Below are 22,411 nucleotides of genomic sequence, written 5' to 3'. Positions count from 1 at the left end.
TAGAGGATGAGATCCATGGGGATATATTAATTCATTAGTCTGGAAAGGTTATACTTGGATCTACAGTTTTTGGGCTTTTCTACACAGATTTTCATTCCTTGGCAGCTGAAAAGATCAGCAAAAAGAAGGTGTCAAGAGAACTTTAGGGGAAATAAAGCTCTGATTTACATTGTTTCCTGGTGTTTCAAATTGCTTAGGGTGAGAAGAGTGATTGTAAGGAACAATCCTGTTGGAGAAAGTGAATATATATTCCTAGTACCACTTGTAAAAACTAACATCACATTAGAGTATTGAAAAGGGACTTCTTCCCTAATTCCCAATTCCTAAGAATAAGAATAATTGTGTTTGTGGCAGTTTTAGTTTGTTCAAGTCATGAGAGTCTGACAAAACTCCCAGCAAACACGATGTTACATTGTTTTGACGCCTGTTGTGCATCCTCCTCACTGCATCCCAGAATTTTCAGGAGAATGCATAGAAGCCAGCCCTAAAAAAATCCTGAAAGAATACAAATGAGAAAAATCCCCAGGAATTGGATTTACTTACCACGCTGTTTGTTTCTTCTATTTCTTCTTCTTCAAATTTTTTAAATTCAATTTGTCTGTTTAAAAAAAAAAGTATTTTTATTATTTTATTTATAATTTTTTGACAGTATATATGCATGAGTAACTTTTTATACGTTATCCCTTGTATTCATTTTTCCAAATTATCCCCTCCATCCCTCTACTCCCTCCCCTAGAAGACAGGAAATCCCATATATTTTACATGTGTTACAATAAAAACTAGAAACAATATATGTGTGTATATCCCATTTTCTTGTTGCATATTAATTATTTTTTTCCGAAGGTATAAGTAACCTGGGTAGATAGACAGTAGTGCTAACAATTTACATTCACTTCCCAGTGTTCCTTCTCTGGGTGTATTTGTTTCTGTCCATCATTGATCAACCAGAAGTGAGTTGGATCTTCTTTATGTTGAAGATATCCACTTACATCAGAATACATCTTCATACAACATTGAAGTGTACAGCGATCTTCTGGTTCTATTCATTTCACTCATCATCAGTTGATGTAAGTCTCTCCAAGCCTCTCTGTATTCCTCCTGCTGGTCATTTCTTACAGAGCAATAATATTCCATAACCTTCATGTACCATAATTTACCCAACCATTCTCCAACTGATGGACATCCATTCATCTTCCAGTTTCTAGCCACTACGAATAGAGCTGCCACAAACATTTTGGCACATACTTGTCCCTTTCCCCTCCTCAGTATTTCTTCGGGACGTAAGCCCAATAGCAGCAAAGCTGGATCAAAAGGTATGCACACTTTGATAACTTTTTGGGCATAGTTCCAAATTGCTCTCCAGAATGTTTGGATTCTTTCACAACTCCACCAAGAATGTATTAGTTTCCCAGTTTTCCCACATCCCCTCCAACATTCATCTTTATTTGTTCCTGCCATCTTAGCCAATCTGACAGGTATGTAGTGGTATCTCAGAGTTGTCTTAATTTGGATTTCTCTGAGCAGAAGTGATTTGGAACACTTTCATATGAGTGGATATAATTTCAATTTCATCATCTGAGAATTGTCTGTTCATATTCTTTGACCATTTATCAACTGGAGAATGGTTTGATTTCTTATAATATAGGGTCAGTTCTCTATATATTTTGGAAATGAGACCTTTATCAGAACCTTTCACTGTAGAAATATTTTCCCAATTTGTTACTTCCCTTCTAATCTTGTTTGCATTAGTTTTGTTTATACAGAAGCTTTTTAGTTTGATGTAACCAAATCTTCCATTTTGTGATCAATAATGACCTCTAGTTCCCCTCTGGTCATAAATTCCTTCCTCCTCCACAGGTTTGAGAGGTAGACTGTTCTCTGTTCCTCTAATCTATATATGATCTCATTCTTTATGCCTAAATCATGGACCCATTTTGATCTTATCTTGGTATATGGTGTTACGTGTGGATCCATATCTAATTTCTGCCCTACTAATTTCCAGTTTTCCCAACGGATTTCTTCAAATCATGAATTTGTATCCCTAATGTTGGTATCTTTGGGTTTGTCAAAGACTAGATTACTATAGATGTACATTTTTTTGTCCTTTGTACCTAATCTGTTCCACTGATCGACTGGTCTATTTCTTAGCTAATACCAAATGGTTTTGGTGACTGCTGTTATATAATACTGCTTTAGATCAGGTACACATAGACCACCATCATCTGACTTTTTTTCATTAGTTCCCTTACAATTCTCGACCTTTTATTCTTCCATATGACTTTTGTTGTTATTTTTTCTAGGTCATTAAAATAGTTTCTTGAGAGTCTGATTGGTATACCAGTAAATAAATAGATGAGTTTGGGGAGTATTGTCATTTTTTATTATATTCGCTCTGCCTATCCAAGAGCACTGAATGTCTTTCCAATTATTTAAATCTGACTTTATTTTTTTGGCAAGTGTTTTGTAATTTTCCTTATATAATTCCTGACTATTCTTTGGTAGATGGATTCGCAAATATTTTATACTCTCAACATTTGTTTGGAATGAAATTTCTCTTTGTACCTCTTGCTGTTGCATTTTGTTGGTGATATATAAAAATGCTGAGGATTTATGTGGATTTATTCTGTATCCTGCAACTTTGCTAAAATTCGGAATTAATTCTAATAGCTTTTCAGCATTGTCCTTGGGGTTCTCTAAATATACCATCATGTCATCTGCAAAGAGTGATAGTTTGATTTCCTCATTTCCTACTCAAATTCCTTGAATCTCTTTCTTGGCTCTTATTGCCAAGGCTAGCGTTTCTAGTACTATATTGAATAGTAATGGTGATAGTGGGCAACCTTGTTTCACTCCTGATCTTACTGGGAAAGGTTCCAGTTTATCTCTATTGCATTTTATCCTTACTGATCGTGGCAAATAAATGCTCCTGATTATTCTATGGAATAGTCCATTTATTCCTATACTCTCAAGCGTTTTTAGTAGGAATGGATGTTGAATTTTATCAAATGCTTTTTCTGCATCTATTGAGATGATCATATGGATTTTATTAATTTGATTATTAATATGGTCAATTATACTAATAGTTTTCCAATATTAAACCAGCCCTGCATTCCTGGTATAAATCCTACTTGATCATAGTGTATTACCCTTGGGATGATTTTCTGAAGTCTTTTTGCTAATAACTTATTTAAAATTTTAGCATCAATATTCATTAAGGAAATTGGTCTATAATTTTCTTCCTCAGTTTTCGATCTCCCTGGTTTAGCTATCAGTACCATGTCTGTGTCATAAAAGGAGTTTCGTAAAACTTCTTCATCCGCTAATTTTTGAAATAGTTTATATAACATTGGTGCTAATTGTTCTTTAAATGTTTGGTAGAATTCACATGTTAATCCATCTGGTCTTGGGGATTTTTTCCTGCGAGTTGATTAATAGCTTCTTCTATTTCTTTTTCGGAAATGGGACTATTTAAGCAATTTATCTCCTCCTCTGTTAATCTAGGAAGCCTGTATTTTTGGAGGAAGTCATCTATTTCACTTAAGTTATCAAATTTATTGGCATAAAGTTGGGCAAAGTAACTCATTATTTCTCTAATTTCCTCTTAATTGGTGGAAAGATCCCCCTTTTCATTTGTAAGACTAACAATTTGATTTTCCTTTTTCCTTTTTCTGATCAGATTTACCAAAGGTTTATCTATTTTATTGGCTTTTACATAAAACCAACTCTTGATTTTATTTCTTAATTCAATAGTTTTTTGTTTTTGTTTTTTTTTTTACTTTCAATATTACTGATTTCTCCTTTTAATTTTTGTATTTCAAGTTTGATTTTTGGTGGGGGGGGTATTAATTTGGTCTTTTTCCAGCTTTTTAATTTGCAGGCCCAATTCATTAATCTTCTCTTTCTCTATTTTGTTCAAATAAGCCTCTAAAGATATAAAATTTCCCCTTATTACCGCTTTAGCTGCATCCAAAAGATTTTGGTATTATGTCTCATCATTGTCACTATCTTGGGTAAAATTATTGTTTTTATAATTTGCTGCTTCACCCAGTACTTCTTTAAGATGAGATTATTCAGTTTCCAATTACTTTTTGGTCTATTTTCCCCTAACTTCTCACTGAATGTAGCTTTTATTGTATTGTGATCTAAGAAGATGGCATTTATTATTTCTGCCTTCCTGCATTTAATTTTGAGATCTTTATGTCCTAATATATGGTCAATTTTTGTATGGGATCCATGAACTGCTGAGAAGAAATCATATTCCTTTCTCTAGCCATTCAGTTTTCTCCAAAGGTCTATCATACCTACTTTTTCTAATGTTCCATTTACTTTTTTTAATTTCTTATTTGTTTTGTGGTTTGATTTGTCAAAATCTGAGAGTGCAAGGTAGAGATCTCCCACTATTATAGTTTTAGTGTCTATTTCTTCTTGCAACTCTCTTAACTTTTCCTTTAGAAAGTTAGAGGTTATACCACTTGGTGCATATATGTTTAGTATTGATATGGCTTCATTGTTTATGCTACCTTTTAGCAGGATATAGTTTCCCTCCTTATCTCTTTTAATTAGATCAACTTCTGCTTTTGCTTGATCTGAGATAAGGATGGCTACCCCTGTTTTTTTTTGCCTTTACCTGAAGCATAATAGATTCTGCTCCAACATTTTACCTTTACTCTGTTATGTATCTCCCTGCTTTAAGTGTGTTTCCTGTAAACAACATATTGTAGGGTTCTGACTTTTGATCCGGTCTGCTATCTGTCTCCGTTTGATGGGAGAGTTCATCCCATTCACCTTTACAGTTAAAATTACTAATTCTGTATTTCTTGCCATCATATTATCCCCAGATTAGGCTTTTTCCCTTGACCCCTCTGAACCCTTTCCGCAATATTTAATTTATAGACCCCACTTGTGACATGCAGCCCCTCTAAATTCCCTCAGATATGGTTTATTTTCTATGCCTCTTCCTGGGATGTAGTTTCCCTCTTTTTATAACTCGTTCCCCTTTTTCTGATACTACCCCCTTCCCTTTACTACTCCCCCCCTTTTTTATATCAGTAAAATCAAATTATCCATGCGGACTTTCTATATATCCACAACAGAGATACAGTTCTCAAGAGTTCTTTTTACCTTTTTCTGTTTCTCTTCAGTCTTGTCGATGTAAGTCAAATTTTTTTGTTTAAGTCTGGTTTTTTTCTTAAAAACAAATGGAATTCCTCTGTTTCATTGAATGTCCATCTTCTTCCATGGAAGAAAATGCTAAACTTAGCTGGGTAGTTTATCCTTTGTTGCAATCCTTGATCTTTTCCCTTTCGGAATATCAGTTTCCAGGCCTTCGATGTTTTAATGTGGAGGCAGCCAGTTCTTGAGTGACCCTTATTGTGTCCCCTTGATATTTGAATTCTTTTTTTCTAGCTACTTGCAAAATTTTTTTTTCCTTTGTGTGGTAATTCTGCAGCTTAGCCACAATCTTCCATGGAGTTCTTTTTTTAAGGTCTTTTTCAGAAGGTGTTCAATGAATTCTTTCAACACCTATTTTCCCTTCTATTTCTATTAGCTCTGGAAAGTTCTCTTTGACGATTTCCTGTAAAATAGAGTCTAGGCTCTTTTTTTGGTCATAATTTTCAGGAAGTACAATGATCCTCAGATTCTCTCCTAGATCTATTTTCCAGGTCTATAGATTTTCCCAGTAAGTATTTGACCTTATTCTCCATTTTTTTTTTTTTTGTTTTTTTGTTTTGTTTTGTTTTGTTTTGTTTTGTTTTGACTGATTCTTGGGTTATCAATGAATCATTCATTTCTATTTGTTCCTTCCTGATTTTTAATGAATTATCTTCATTCATATTTTTAATTCTTTTTGTATATGCCCAATTGAGTTTTTAAAATTATTTTACTTTATTGAACTTTTTTCCATTTCCCTAATTTTTTTTGAGAGAATTATTTTCTTTTTCCAATTCAGGAATCTTACTTTCTTGAGACTTTTTTTATCTTTTCCAATTCAGAAATGCTACTTTCCTGTGATTTTTTAACCTTTTCGAATTCACAAATTTTGTTACACTGCATCTCCTGTGAATTCTTTATTTTTTCCAACTCAAATTTCAGAACGTTGTTATTCTCTATCATAGCTTCTCCTTCCTTTACCCATTTTTCTTCAAACTCTCTTAACTTTTTAATAGTCGCTTCTAGGAGAGAGTTATGTGATGGTGGGCAGGTATCTTTCACCTTTAGGCTGTTATCTGCTGACTCTCTGCTATTAACTTCCTCAGGGTTGGATACCCGCTCTTTCTCTGTGTAGAAGGAATCAGTAGTTCTCTTTAGCTTTTTACTCATGGTTAAAATATCTTTTGGGGTCTGTCCTTGGGGTAAGAAGTTTATTTCTTTACCAGCTTCCTCCCAGACTGGATGGATGCAGCGGCTCCTGTGCCTGAGCTAAGAGCGAGCTCTGGGAGAGAGTTCCCCTCCCCCTCCCTGGAAGTTCCTCAGAGGTGATTAGTACAGCTGCACTGTGAGGGTTGCCCTGTGAAGGACCCCCGCTGTGTGTCCTAAAGACTTCCCTGAGGTTTAAGACTGAACAGTAAAGGCGACACAAAGCCCAGCCAATGTGTTCCATGGGGCGTGGATGTCAGCAGCTGATGTGAAAAGCCCCTGCGCTCAAACTGGAAGTGTCTTCCCTGAAACAGCGGTCCCTATTTCAAAGGTTCCACTTCTCTGGGACTTCCCGCACTATGTGAATTAGATGTTGCCTTGGGCTGTGTCCCTGCTGTTCATGCTCTTAACTACACTAAGGTGAAGCCCGGGCAGCAGAAATCGTCTGCACAGCCTTCCCGAGATCTGTTAGGTCACTTCCGGATTGGGGTGGTTCTAGGATCTGGCTTTGTATTTTAAAGTGGCTTGATTTCTCTTCTGTACTGCTGTTTTATAAGCAGAGAAGAGCTAATAGCCTGTGCCAGATTCCTCTATCTCAGTGGCTTCTCTGATCCCAGAGTTCTCCCCAGGCCAATTGGCACAGTTGTGCTAGCACCTAAGCGTCTGTGTTGGCCTTTTTTCTTCCTCCCCTGGGAACTGACCTTTTCTGTTGAAACTCCAGATTCTCTTCAACTGGTGAGTCGTGTTTCCAGTCCTTGTGGTTTCTATCAGTCCAGCGTTATTTTTGAGGCTGATTTAACTAATTGGTATTGAGGGAAGAAGGGAGCTTATAAAATCGCGTATATCTTCTCCTCCATCTTGGCTCCATCCCACCAGAGTATGCTTTTCAACTGAGAAGAGTACTCATTTGGCTATTAAGCATCTTGTGGTGGGATCCCCACTTCTTTCACTATTAAGAGCTGAGTAAATCAAGTGTACTGAATTCCATGCTTTGCAATCTGTTATTGACAACTTCTTATTTTTCTCCTGTGTTCTCTAATAGTTTTTTGATGTGAGTGGTTACTAAACTATTGCTTAGCTTTTGTTGTGGTTCTAATTACGGGGAAGAGCTCATATTCATTCACAAAGATATCTCTAGGATTTTCCTTAAATTCATTGATTTTAGTTCATGATATTATTACTGCTTCTGTCACATAAAGAATTTCTTCAGCCAGTCTCAACATGTCCGATTGTACAGGCATCTCCAAGCTTTTGCAGTGACAGAAGAATATTACAAAAAAGGCTATTTAAAAATAGCTTCGCTTTTTCACATTTGTAGTCTACATTCCATTTGGTTTATTTGTATTAAAATGATAGAAGTCCCAATTTTTGTAACTTTTGTAATTTGATTAGGAAGCTATCACAATTTCCAAAGGGATTCTAATATTCTTAAACGCATTGGGGGTTCATGAATGGTTCTGGTTGTCCAGAAAGATGCCCATTTTGGAAGCATCAGGATTTCAATTTTCAAGATAATTACCAATTAAATTTTCTTTATTTTTCTTCTCCTTAGTGGAAGTTTTTATTTCCAAATCTTCTGCTGTGTTCTCCTCGGGACAAGAAAACTTTTTTTTTTTTTTTTTTTTTTAAGTAAAATAAATTTCTAATAAAAATTATGTCAAAATTTGTGAAATAAGTAAACTGGGAAAACTCTGAAAGAATGCTCTGCTGAATTACTGACCCAGTAACAAAAAGGTTTTTGAAAGAGAGAAGTCATTTCCCGCACAGACACCTTCCAAAACAGACATGTGGAAGTATGACATATTTGAAGGAGTCTTTCATCTGAATCTCAAAGGAGGTCATTTTTATCTTTACAGACTTGCAACAGCAAGACAGACCTTGCACAGGAAATTTAAGAAGAGATTCTCTCCCCCCACCTCCTTGCAGAATTGGAGGTACAAGAGAGTTTAATATTGCCTATGATTTCAATGCTTTGTGGTGGCTAATGTTTTTCCCTTTTTGGCTTTTCTATTTAAGTGTTGTAAAATATTTTTCATAAAGCATGTGGGGAATCTATGCAAGTGAGAAAAAACAGGGAGAAATATTGAAAATATTTTAAAGAAAAGTTATCAATAACAATGGTATTTAGAAAAATATTATTTAAATACTCCTACCTAGAGGCAACAGAATGTAAAGCTGGATAAGTAGTGTTCATATGAGCAAAGAGAAAGGAATAAATGCCTAAGATGCTTTACACGTAAAACATTTAACAACTAATATAATGCTATATAAAAATGCGGAAGTGTCCTCAATGAAAGGAACAAAATGAGTGGAGATTTTAAAAGGAGATAATTTGGGTTTGTTGAGAATGAGATTTATGTTGACTAATTGATTATTTGTGATACTGGCAGTGGCCCCTTTAAGATTCCTTTTCTGATCCCCCCCCCCCCATGACTGACCTTTGATTTACAAGATCTGGCCCCAGCCCCCACCAGATCTGAGCTGACTTGTGTTTTTCAGCCCCTACTATCGGCTCAGATTTCCCCAACGCCCCATAAACAGTTTCTTCCTTATTTTAAAAGCCCGCCAAGAACTTGGTACCCCCCACAAGCCCCTTTTAGGTATAAAAGAGCCAAGCTGGAGCTCTCTCTGGGCAGGAGCCCTTTCCCCCAAATATGGTATGCTTCCGGCCATGTAAGGGGTCCTGCCCTCCCAGGGACCACCTTTGGCTCAGGCGACTTTCTACCTTCAACTTTACTTCCAAATTCCTACAATAAACTTTGATTAAAAAAAAAAAAAAAGTTTTTTGTAGGTTTATCAATCTAACTTTTCGGGCCTGTAAATTCATTATTTACAGGGGACTCTCGTGCCACCATTAGAAATTATTTAACTTTGTATCCTTGCGCCCAATCCAAAGAGGTTGCAGGGGAGTTCCATTTGACTTCCTGTACCCCAAAACTGCCACTAGACCTCAAGTAATCCTAATTTTATTTAGGTATCCCTTTTCTAAGATCTCATCATTTGGCTATACCCCATCACTTGGATGTATAGATTCAGGATTCTTCTGCAGTGAGCTATTTATACAGCCAAAGAGACCTGGTGATATTGAGGGGAAAAAGAATATAGTTTTTACAAGTGATGAATTGCTAGAAGTCACTCAGTGTTATTCAGTGAAAAATTGAAGTTGACCCACAAGAAAGAAATGGGAAGTGTCTACATTACTCAGCAGAAGAGGTACCAGAAGAAAGTAGTATCAGGAAGATAGAGGGTACAGAAGGAAAAATCTGCTTCGTAAAAAGGAATAGAATGTCCAGGAACTAGAAAGACTGAGAAAAAACCTAAGGCTTGAAAATTAAAACATTGTTATAATTTGAGCTATAAAAATTTATATAAAAAAAAGTTTCTAAAAGATTCCACCATTACTACATGTAAAGTACATCTAAAACAAACAAACAAACACAAACACAAAAACAAAAACAAACAAACAAACAAAGAAACAAACAAACAAAAAAAACAATCTCTATCAAAACTCTTTGGTAAAAGGCAAAGAAAATAAAGAAAAAAATGATTGGAAATCTCTGGATAACTAAGAGCTTAGAAGCAAGTAAACCCAAAAATCTATTATACAAGTAAGTATAGGAAGAGTGGGAAAAGAATTCTTTGCCCTAGAAACCTTGCAAAAGTGTCATAAAGTAAGTTTGGAGTAGCCTCATACACAAGTAACCAGGATAAATTCTGGTCGTACCACTTTAGGCTTGGTATAAGAAAAGACTAATAAGTTCTCATTTAAAATAAGAGTTTTCTTTCTGTGATGTGAATTTTGGGGAGAAGGATGGGATTTACTCTCAAAAACTGAAAAATGCCATATTAAAGAAAAAAAAAAGCATTTCAATTACACTGCATATCAGCAAACTTTTATAAGAAGCAAATCAATCAGTGCAGATTAAAAGAGGTAAAATGTTAGCAACAAATGTTTATGATCATGCTCACAATTACAAACACAATTATTCAGGATTTTTAAATAATGAATATAAACTGAAACTATTAAGTTCTTCCCTATCATCCTTTTGCCCAGCAGCAGTGAATTCTTCAATTACATTATAAACAAATAGCTTTCCAAAAAAGAGTTAAACAGCCTTAAGGAAAAAGGACACTATACTATATCATGAATAAGAAGGGAAATGGCAATTAAACCATGTGGTTTTCATTTCCTTCAGACGATATGTATAAATATAGATAATCGGGATAATATTTAAAAAGGGATATAGAGAAAGGTCTAATATTTATTTAAAAACTTTTATAATTTTGGAAAAAGAGATTATGAAAATGATCATGCCACTTGAATTTTTGAACCCAGTATTGGGTACATAGGGTGCAGATATATCAAGAGCAAGAGAAAAGTTGCAAAAGAAGAGTTGTAAAAGAAAACTTTAGCTAACAATGTAGATGCATTAGATCAGAACTTGACTGAACAAATCCTGGGAGACTGATATAGTGATATTATATTGAGATAGTCAACAAGAATTAATTTTGTCTAAGCAACTTTGCTTAACTTTGAACATAGAATGAACTGAGAAAATATAGTAGATTACTCTTCAAAGAGTACCCATTGAATTAGAAAGCAATAACTCCAGAACTATATGCAAAAGATACCTAAGTGCAAAACAATCTCAGAGGAAAATATTAGTCACGCTTTGAGTATGGAGAAGGAAGACTCACTACCAAAGGACCTTTTCAGAAGACAGAATCTGAGTCTTGTAGAATTGGAAACTATTTAATGTATCTTTGAATTAAAGGGAGTTGGCTCAGTGGTGAGGGTGTGGAAACAAATTTGAGAATGGCCAAGTTATAAATATGTAATAGTTCAATAATTTTCCCCTCTAATATCTTCAGTGATGAATTTCGCTAGGCTTTTTTGTTTGTTTGTTTTTATATATATTGTTGAAACTAGTAAAGATGATTTGTTTAAGTAATCATATTTTTGGGAACAGTGACTATAGTATTACTTCCACTATAAAACAATAATTTTAAAATGATTTTAAATTTTTCCCCCTACTTTAAAATAGGGAATAGCATTGCCTTTTATCATAAAAGATTTTTGTGTTTTAGAATTCCCATTTAAAGTGTCTTCCATCCCCTTTGTTTTATGACTTTGTCATCTCTTTGTTTTATGACTTTGTCATCTCTTTTCTCACTATGAGAAAGTCTTCCAGAGAGGGCACACAAATAGGTGTTGAATAAAGATTTATGTGTTCCAAATTATAAATGTATCCTTGAATTCAATTCTGCCACCTTGGGATTTGTGCCTTTGATTTTATCCCATGATTTACTTTGTTCTAAGACTATTGTTTTCCTCTTTAATTTTGCATAGAACTTCTCTGGAAAACGAAATCAATAATGTGTATTAAGATACTCTGCATTATATTCATTGAAATGAAAATAATATGGACAGGTTTTTTTTTATCAGTTATTCTTTTGTGTGTCTCCTTTAATGTTTTTGCATTCATCACTTTTTTATTTCTCCTGTCATTCAAAATGTTTTCTTTTCCTTATTGGTGATTACTAAATGAGGGTAGGTGCTTTTCTTTTGGTTTTCATTGTTGTGTTCCCATTAATTCAGAGAGGTGTCCAGAATTTTCTTATTTTCTTATACCAATGTTAATTCTTGGTTTTATTATTTTTGATTGGTAATCTAGAATTTCTTCAGCTAGTCTCAAATTGTCAGGCATTTCAGGCATCAACATAAGAATACCTTGAAAATTTTTCTTTGAATATAAATATAATCTCTTCCTTTGACCTGCTTGTACATATATTCCATTTGTTATTTCCCAATAAATGAAGACAAAAACAGATATGGGGTAGACTTATTTCTATAATTTCACTAAGATACTGCCTTGGCGATTTGAAATGTGAGTCTACCATTCTGAAACCCCACTAATAGTACATTAGTTTACCTGGAACTGCAAGGTGCTGGTGCCACTACAATGTGGCGGATTTCTTCATCAAAATCTCTCTGTGGGAAAGAAACATTTTTATAATGATTTTTCTTTAATGTTTTGAGTTCTAAATCCTATCATTTCCTCATTTCTTCCCCTTCCCTTCTGCCAAGTTTGCAATCAGTAAGCAAACAAATGATTTTTGTGCAGTGATGTAAAACATTTCCATATTAGTCATTTTAGACAAGAAGGCTCAAATAAAAGAAAAAATAAAAGAACAAAAGAAAGTGACTCAGTCAGTATTCAATCAAGATTAGTCTTTTCTCTGCAAGATAGCATCGTCATTAGTTGTTTTGGATTGATTTGATTTGTTTGAGTATTATCATTCACAGTTATTAATCCAACTATATTATGTTACTTTTTTTTACTACATCTTTCTGGTTTTTGTTCACTTCATTATATATCAATTCACGTCTTTCCATATTTTATTAAAATTAACCTGCTTCACATTTCTTAGGGCACAATATCATAATATTCATTATAAATATGCATCATGGCTTCTTTGGCTGTTCTCCATTTGAAAGGCATCTAGACCTAGTTATAAATATAATTGTACAAAGAGAACACTTTTTCCTATTTTTTTAGGAGATTAGACTTAATAGTGCTGAATGAAAGAGGATGCAGTTTGATAGCTTTTTAGTTATGGTTCCACATTACTCTCTGAAGGGTTGATTCAATTTACCACAGTACAGTAGTATCCCACTTTTCCACTTCCCCTCCAATATCTAAAACATTTTTGGGACATCTTAGCCACTCTCAGAGGTGTGAAAGGAGTGTCTGAGAGTTGTTTTAATTAGCATTTCTTTGATCATTAATGATTTGAAATAGTTCTCATGATGATAAATAACTTTGATTTGTCTGAACATTGCCTGTTCATATACTTTCACTGTTTATCAATTGAAGATGACATGTATATTTTGAAAAATTTGACTCAGTCTCTACTTATTTAAGAAATGAGACCTTTATCAGAGACACTTATTGCAAAATAAAATTTCCCCAAGTTTTCTGCTTTCCTTCTAATTTTCGTTGTTAATTGCTTTTATCTGTCAAAACTTTTTCATTGTATATATTCAAAATAATCTACTTTTTATTTTGTAATGTTCTCTGTCTAGTGCTCTCTGTCTTTGGTTCTAAAATATTCCCCTATCCATCAGTCTGATCAATAAAATATTTTTTGATGTCTTAATTTGCTGGTGGTATTCCTCTTTATGTGTAATTCACTTACCTCTTCTTTTGTGGCAATTTTTGAACTTTTTGGGTAGTGGTGGTCGATACCCAGCCTCTTTAGAAAACGCTGCCAATATTTTCTACAATTTCCTTTAAAACCCAATGGCCTGCCAGGGCTTGCATCTTTCTTATTTTCCTAATAAAGAAAAGCTTATCAAAGTAAAGAGAACCTTATAAACAATAAAGAGAACTTTATCAAATCAAAGAGAACTAAAAGGACATTGTAATGAGAATTCCAGCCAACTTAAGGAAATCAATAAAATGAGACTACTATGAACTTATATCACTGGAAAGGGTTTCCTCTGGCTCCCCTACCTCTGGAAAGATTTCTGAAGGAGATATTAGACATTTTTATCAGTAACTCTTCCATGTCAGAACCAGTTAAAGTGCCAGAACAGGCCTTGGAAGTAATTCTTAAGAGTTTAGTCCAAATAAGAAGGACAACATCATGTTCAAAAGCACACAGTCAACCAATGTTACAGGGAGTAAACCATGTAAAAGAAACAGAAGAGCCAATGTCCAACAGTCAAAATTAGCAAACCCATAAGGGAAATCCTATTGACACATCTGTGCCAATTTTTCTTTAATCTCTGCATCTCAGTGGAGATCATTTTGCAAACTTTAAAGAGCAAGCATCACCAAAAGAAACTTTCTCCCCTCCCATGTTGGCAGATATGAGAGTTTCAATATTGTCTGTAATTTCATACTTTTTTTCATATTTTAAATGCATTGAATGTGTTTGGGATCATGAGTTTTTCTCTCTACTATCTCTTTTATTGTTATTTTTCCTTATAAAGTGTATGAAAGATCACTGTGAAGAAGAAAAACAGAAGAAATTATAATGATCTTCAAAATCAAAAGCTCTCAAGTAAAATTTTTGCTTTCGCTATTGAAAAATAAAAAAGGGGTGGGGATTTCAGGAGTGCCAACAAGAGATGATAGGAGCAAAAACCAGAATAAGTAATGCTGCTGTGCGAATAGAGAAAGGAATAAATAGAGATATGGAAGAGGTAGAAGTGACAAGATTCGATAACTGATATGGGTTGGAAAAGGTAATTTTGATGGTGTAGTAAATGAGATGCATGTGAAGATACTTCATATTTCTGCAAAAGGTGTACTTGGATCTACAGACTTGAATTTTTTCCTCAACAAGAAAGAAGATGTAGAAATGGCCAATTACATGGGGAACAATAGTGGAGAACACACAATCTTACTAGTAGAGCAAGATGTTACAGAATGTGAAATTAAAGAGGCAAAGGCAACAGTGCCTTGCAGGACACAGCCATGAGTGGAGCCATGGTCTGAATGTATATTCTAGAAAAAGAGAATCAGATCAAAACACACAAAAGAAGCTCAATGACATAAGTATTGAGAGAGGAAAGCCCATTCTCCAGAGAGATCAAACAAGAACTGAGAGAAAGTCTTTAAATTTAAGACAGAAGTCATCACTGTTTATTTGAAAATTACACCTTCCTTCTCTCAGCAGTGACACAATCAAAGATTTCAGACCAGCCTAAGTAAACTTTGTTGAAGTGATGCAAAATACAAAATAAGGAGTATATTCACTAATACAAAACTCATGGAAATGAAAACAAAATGTAAGATTGACAGTCTCTTAATTGTGTTGAAAGCCATAGCTTTAGCCTATTAAACAGAAAATTAAACATGGTTCCTCTACCCAGTAGACACACTGCGATCAACAGATACAAAAGTTTTTATTTTCTGTCAGATGTTGAACTATTTATTGATGAAGAATATATGGCTTTATATATTTGAATATGTTTGTGCACATATATGTGTAGATGTTTAGGTATACACATATATACTATAAATATATATATGAGTGTGTGCATATATACATATATAAATATATACATACACACAAACACACACACACATATATATATATTTTTTTTTTCATATATATGTATATATGTATATATATATGTAGAGGGCTGAAATTCCAAAAAGGTATGCTAGAATCAGGCAACTGAGCAGTTTAGTCTAATTACCTATTCCATGTGAGACAATTATTAGCATATGTTTGGATAAATGGCTCTTCTCACAGTTGGTGCTTGCTGAATGTTTGGTGTTAAGATAAACCTAGGCAAAGATTGGAGGGCAGAAAAAGGGAGTCAGAGGCACATGGCTGCAGGAAAAGGAGTAGAGAGGCTGGTGACTCTGGACTCCAGTATCCAGGATTTTGCTCTGCTGCCTCCTTTACTTCTGCCCCTAAAAACCAAGAACTTTAATTTAATCTGATTCTGGCTAACCCTGAAGGTAGCCCGTACTTTTCATATGTGTATATACACACACACTCATACATGCGCGCACACACACACACACACACACACACATTTTTGCGTTACAAGGAACTGACTCAATGATGAAAGGCTAGGTTTTATGTCTTGAGACTGGAACTTATAATATATTTGCATTCAACTTTGTAAATTACTGCCTATCCAAATAATTGATATGTGGAAGTCACATTGTTTTCTGGTGTTTAGAAGTGTTGAAGGTAAGAAGAGTAAGAAATAGTCCTTTTTGGAGACAGCTAGGTGGCGCAGTGGATAGAATACCAGGAGGACCTGAGTTCAAATATGACCTCAAATAATTAACACATCCAAACTGTGTGATCCTGGGCAAGTCACTAAATCCCAATGGCCTAAACAAATGAAAGAAAGAAAGGAAGAAAGGAAGAAAGGAAGAAAGGAAGAAAGGAAGAAAGAAAGAAAAAGAAAGAAAGAAAGAAAGAAAGAAAGAAAGAAAGAAAGAAAGAAAGAAAGAAAGAAAGAAAGAAAGAAAGAAAGAAAGAAAGAAAGAAAGAAAGAAAGAGAAAGAGGAAGGAAGGAAGGAAGGAAGGAAGGAAGGAAGGAAGGAAGGAAGGAAGGAAGGAAGGAAGGAAGGAAGGAAGAAAATGTCCTTTTGGAAAAATAGTGAATAATATATGATTACTAGTACCACTCGCACACACTTACATCCCATCAGTGCTGAAAATGAATTTCTTCCTTAATTCTAAATTCCTAAGAACGTGGGAGTCCTATTGTATCTGTGGCAGTTTAACTTTGTTTAAGTTGTAAAATTCTCACAGAACTTCCCAGCAAGCCCCATGCTACAGAAATTGTTTTGAGATCTCTTCTGAATTCTCCTCACTGTAATCCAGAGTTTTTAGGAGAGTCCATGGAAGGCAGCCTAAACAAATCCTTAAAGAATTCCAATGAGAAAAAATTGCAGTAATTGGACAAACTTACGGTATTGTTTCTCTCCTCCTCCATTGCCCCTATATTAATGTGCTCTGAAAAACAAAACCAGAAGAGTATGTCTTTTAAGTGAGAAGAGTACTTACTTGGTTATCAAGAATCGGGAATTGAATCCCAGTTCTTTCACTGATAAGAGTTGAGTGAATCAGATGGACTCAATATATTATTAACAACTTACTTTTCTCTTGTGACCCCTTTAATATTTGTCCTATTGTTAGTGTTTACTAAATTATTGCCTATGATTTTATTTACTTTCTAATGTGTAGAGCTCACATTGATTCACTAAGATGTCTCTAGAATTTTCCTTATATATACTGATTTCAATTCATGATATCATTACAGTTTGAGATACATGTAAAATTTTGTCAGCCAGTGTCAACTTTCCAGGTTTTTTCAGGTATTTCCAAGCTTTTGAAGTGATGCAAGAATATTGCAAAAAAGGCCATTTAAACATAGTCTCCCTTTATTAGTCTTTGCAGCCTAAATTCTAGTTGGTTCATTCCCATTTAAAAGATGGCAGCCCCAATTTTCTTTTCACTTTTATAATTTGATTAGTATATTACCACAGTTTTTTAAGGTTTTCTTAAACCCACTGGGGGGGGGGGCGCTTCATGAATGTCCTTGGGTACACAGAGAGATACCAGACTTGAAGCATCACCAGTTAAATTTTCCAGATCATCAAAAAATAAATTTTCCATATTTTCCTTCTCCTGAGTAGAAGTTTCTATTTCTAAAGCTTCTTCTGGCTTCTTCTCAGAATAACAAAACAAAACAAAACAAAACAAAACAAAACAAAACAAAACAAAACAAAACAAACAAAAAAAAGCTGTAGAAGACAGAAGTAAAATAAATTTCTAAAAAATATTCAAGTTAAAATTTCTTAAATCAATAAGCTGAGAACACTCGGAACTAATGCTCTGATGTCTTATTCCCCCAGCAGAAAAATATTTTTTTTAGAAATAGATAATTTATATCTTGAACACCCCTTTCAAGGCAGAACATCTGAAAGTGTGACATGGACCTTGAGCAAACAATGTAATGGAAGCGACTCATATATTCAAAAGGATTCAGGCAACAATCCAGACTAACAAACTGAGAAAATAATTTCTATTGACACATCTGAAAGAATTTTTATTTACTCTCCATGACATTGAAGATAATTTTTGCAAATTTGTAACAGCAACAAGGCCCTGAATAGGAGATGGAAAAAGAGACTCTCTCCCTCCCCTCACCACTTTGCAGAGGTAAGATGTAGAAGGTATTCTGTTGCCTATGTTTTCCAACTGTTTTCAATATATTGATGGTTTTGACACTCTTCTCTTATATTGCATTAAAATGTTTTTAATCAAAATGGGTCGGTGAGATTATGCAAGGGTTTGAGAAACCAGAAGAAATTGTGGTGTGTGTATATATATATATATATATATATATATATATATATATATATATATATATATATATATTAAAGATAAGTCATTAATAAGTTCATTTACTTTTACAAAAAAACAATATTTAACAAGCAGGAAGTAACAGGATTGGGAATCAGGGTAAGTACTATTCTGTGACAGCAAGAATAAATTCATTAGCAAATATGTTACCAAACTGGTAATTGAATCATATAAAAGATCTAAGTGAGTGAGGAGTGAAGGGTAAGAGATGAGTCTAGGGGCAGAATGAGAAGACAGTATCCTCAATTGAAGTAGCAAAATTGAAGGGAGTTTCAAGTTTTGAGGGAAGAGATTTGGCTATGTGGAGTCCGAGATGCCTGTTGCTTAATTGATTGGCTCAAAATCTCAAGAAGCAGGGTCTGCCTGGATCTAAAGATTTGTGAGTCTTCTGTAGAGAGATAATCATTCCCCCAAAGAGTGCTGATGAGGATCCAGAAAAAGGTAGTGTAGAGAGAAAAGTTTATGTGAGTCAGAAGATAATCAATCTGATTGAATGGGCAATGGAAGGTAATAGAACATAGAGCAATTAGAGGTATATGACTGAGTAGGAAGGACAGCTAGAGAGAAGAGTTTTGTGAAACACGGCAGAGAAAGGAATCTGTATGTGGAAGGGGAATTAACTCTCCTATGTCAGAGATGGTTGAGGAGAGACAAACTACAAAGACTGACAAAGAGCCCTAAGATTCAACAATTAAAAGACTACTACGGATTTTCAGGGGGGGAATTGTAAGGAAAAATAGGAAACAAAAAGTGATGGCATTATTATATGCCAAACTACTTTATAAAAATTCTCATCAACACTCTTTGTTGTTTATCTGAGCCCTGTACGTCCCTTTTCATTTATAATCAAAACCTAAGAAAGAAATGGCCCCAGAAAACCATTATAAATGGAACCAAAGAACACAAATGAGTGTGGGAAAGATGTCTTGTTGTCTTGTCTGAGGAAAACTTGCAAAAATCATTCAAAACATTGAGGAACAAGGTAGGTTTAGAAACACCTCATACCCAATTCAGCATGATAATCTCTCTTGGCTACCCTTTAATATGGAAAGAATAATCAAATATGTACAATGGAAGCAAATATCATGTAATACAGAAGTGGTTAGGGGAAGATAGGTTGTTTATATGCTACTGAAAGAACTTAACACTCAGCATTTGGCTTTATGTAATAAAGGTCATTCAAAAAACCCTACCCTTTGAATCATGGATCCCACTCTTTGGCACCTCTGTTTCAAAAAACATCAAAGGCAAGAAAAAAAGTTCCAAACATGCAGTCCAGTTTTCCTTTTGTTAAATAAACACAGGCCTATTCATCAGAACTAGGTTGAACAGAGTGCAGAACATGAAGAAAAGGTGATATGTCTAGAGAGTTAAGAAGCCTCTCTTGACCATATATCACCTGTGTCATTCACTGTGCTGAACTTGATGGATACAAAGAAAGGAGGCAAAAACAGTCAGCTACCCTCAAGGAGCTCACTTTTATAATATTGTTAAACCACACATTAAGAAGTAGACAAAGAAAATGTTTAGGCCGTACATTTGTAGAGCAGCTTGGCTACATTTTGATCAAGTGTTGAGGAATGAGATACTAAGAATAAGGAGGCTATTGAATACTGCAAGCTTGTCATTCTCATGGTAATCATATTGGAAAAAAAGCTGAACTTCAGCCTAGACAACAAGAAATGAAATGTTGTTCTTTCTATGGGGTAGAAAAGTTGTAGGCTACAAACATAGAATGTTCTGTCACATGCAATGATGTTGGCTACTATTGCTGCCCTCTTTATCAAGCATCTCTGAATATATGCGTGCATAGCTACATGTATCTTTTTATTACAAGAAACTGTTGTGAGATAGTTATGTGAGACAGTTGTGAGCTCAGTGGTTTGAATATACATTTGGCAATAATAAGTTTATTAAAACAGACTACTTCAATAAACTTTATAAACTCCTCCCGTCTCCTAACATAGCAAAACCCTTCCCTCCAAAAATAAAAGCAACAAGTTCAAGAACCATCAGACAAAGGAAAAGATATTGGAATCTGCTAGAAAAAAGCAATTCAGATATGGAGGATCCACAATAAGGCTAACCCAGGATCTAGCAGCGTCCACATTAAAAGAACGCAGGGCCTGGAACATGATATTCCGAAAGGCTAAGGAACTTGGTATGCAGCCAAGAATAACTTACCCAGCAAGAACGAGCATCGTTTTCCAGGGAAGAAGATGGACATTTAACGAAATAAATGAATTCCATCTATTTTTGATGAAAAAACCAGACCTACATAATAGGTTTGATCTTCAAATACAGAACTCAAAGAGATTTCTAAAAAGCTAAAAAGAAATCTTGAGAACTATACTTCTGTCAAAAAAATATGTAAAGAACATATGTACAATTTGTCTTAGAAACTAGAGGTGGAAAGGAGATTATATCATAAAAAAGTGTAAAGTGGTGGTACTACATCTCATGAAGAGTCAAAGGTAACCTATTATATCTGAGAGAAAGAAAGGAGGGAGATGAACATAGCGTGTATCAATAGACATATTCGATTTATGGTGAAACTTCTTCCACTTCATTGAAAAGTGAAAGGGAAGGAGTAAGCTAAGGGGAAGGGAATACAGTAATTTCGAGGAAAAGGGATAAAATAAGGGGAGGATCTTTAAGGTGGGGGAGGGATCCTAAAAAGGGAGGGCTGTGAAAAGCAAGTGGTGTTCACCAGTTTAATACTGGATAGGAGGGTAAAAGGGAAGGAAAGGGGAAAAGCATAAGCAGGGGTTAATAGGATGGCAAGCAATATAGAATTAGTCCTTCTAACCATAAATGTGAATGGGGCAAACTGCCTCATAAAGAGGAAGCAGTTAGCAGACTGGATTAAAAGTCAGAATCCTACTATATGTTGTTTACAGGAAACACACCTGAAACAGGATGAGACATTCAAACTAAAAGTAAAAGGGTGGAGCAGAATCTATTATGCTTCAGGCAAAACCAAAAAAGCAGGAGTAGCCATCCTCATCTCAGATCAAGCAAAAACAAAAATTGATCTAATTAAAAGAGATAAGGAAGGGCATTATATCCTGCTAAAGGGCAGCATCAATAATGAAGCAGTATCACTATTAAACATATGCACCAAGTGGTGCAGCATATAAATTCTTAAAAGAGAAATTAAGAGAGCTGCAAGAGGAAATAGATAGCAAAACTATAATAGTGGGAGATCGCAACCTTGCACTCTCAGAATTACATAAATCAAACCACAAAATAAATAAGAAAGAAGTCAAAGAGGTAAATAGAATACTAGAAAAGTTTGATATGATAGATTTTTGGTGAAAGCTAAATGGAGACAGAAAGGAATATACTTTCTTCTCAGCAGTTCATGGAACCTATAAAAAAATTGATCATATACTAGGGCATAAAAACCTCAAAATCAAATGCAGTAAGGTAGAAATAGTAAATGCATCCTTTTCAGACCATAATGCAATCAAAATAACCTTTAATAAAAAGCCAGGGGAAAATAGACCAAAAAATAATTGGAAACTAAATAATCTTATACTAAAGAATGATTGGGTAAAACAGCAAATCATAGACATAATTAATAACTTCAACCAAGAAAATGACAATAATGAGACATCATACCAAAATTGTGGGATACAGCCAAAGCGGTAATAAGGGGAAGTTTTATATCTCTACAGGCCTACTTGCATAAAATAGAGAAAGAGAGGGCCAACAAATTGGGCTTACAACTAAAATTGCTAGAAAAGGAACAAATTAAAAACCCCCAGACAAACACAAAACTTGAAATTCAAAAAATGAAAGGTGAGATTAATAAAATTGAAAGTAAAAAAAAAAAAAAAAAACTATTGAATTAATTAATAAAACTAAGAGTTTTATGAAAAAAACAACAAAATAGACAAACCCTTAGTAAACTGATTAAAAAAAGGAAAGAGAAAAAGCAAATTGATAGTCTTGAAAATGAAAAGGGTGAACTCACCACTAATGAAGAGGAAATTAGAACAATAGTTAGGAGCTACTTTGCTCAACTTTATGCCGATAAATTTGATAACTTAAATGAAATGGAAGAATATCTTCAAAAATGTAGCTTGCCCAGAATAACAGAAGAAGTAAGCAAGTAGTCTAAATAGTCCCATCTCAGAAA

The 22,411-nt window shown here is 34.5% G+C and overlaps 2 protein-coding genes across 2 annotated transcripts in view; one reads left to right on the top strand and one right to left on the bottom strand.

Moving 5' to 3' along the window:
- The window catches only part of LOC141562175 (uncharacterized), a 77,416-nt gene extending 59,288 nt beyond the window's left edge, over positions 1-18,128 (top strand). The window contains exons 6-7 of the mRNA XM_074302186.1: positions 8,214-8,291; positions 17,757-18,128. The gene's annotated coding sequence lies outside the window, so the exon portion shown is untranslated. The remainder of the gene's footprint in view (positions 1-8,213; positions 8,292-17,756) is intronic.
- The window catches only part of LOC141562237 (uncharacterized), a 46,955-nt gene that overhangs the window by 11,279 nt on the left and 13,265 nt on the right, over positions 1-22,411 (bottom strand). Inside the window, exons 5-8 of the mRNA XM_074302220.1 lie at positions 16,811-16,854; positions 13,558-13,695; positions 12,291-12,349; positions 544-598 (exon numbers count right to left, since the gene is read on the bottom strand). Coding sequence (XP_074158321.1) covers positions 544-598; positions 12,291-12,349; positions 13,558-13,695; positions 16,811-16,854 — 296 coding nt within the window. The remainder of the gene's footprint in view (positions 1-543; positions 599-12,290; positions 12,350-13,557; positions 13,696-16,810; positions 16,855-22,411) is intronic.

Source organism: Sminthopsis crassicaudata, chromosome 3 (assembly GCF_048593235.1).
Source record: "Sminthopsis crassicaudata isolate SCR6 chromosome 3, ASM4859323v1, whole genome shotgun sequence".
Taxonomy (NCBI): domain Eukaryota; kingdom Metazoa; phylum Chordata; class Mammalia; order Dasyuromorphia; family Dasyuridae; genus Sminthopsis; species Sminthopsis crassicaudata.
This window is presented reverse-complemented; position numbering and strand designations above follow the sequence as displayed.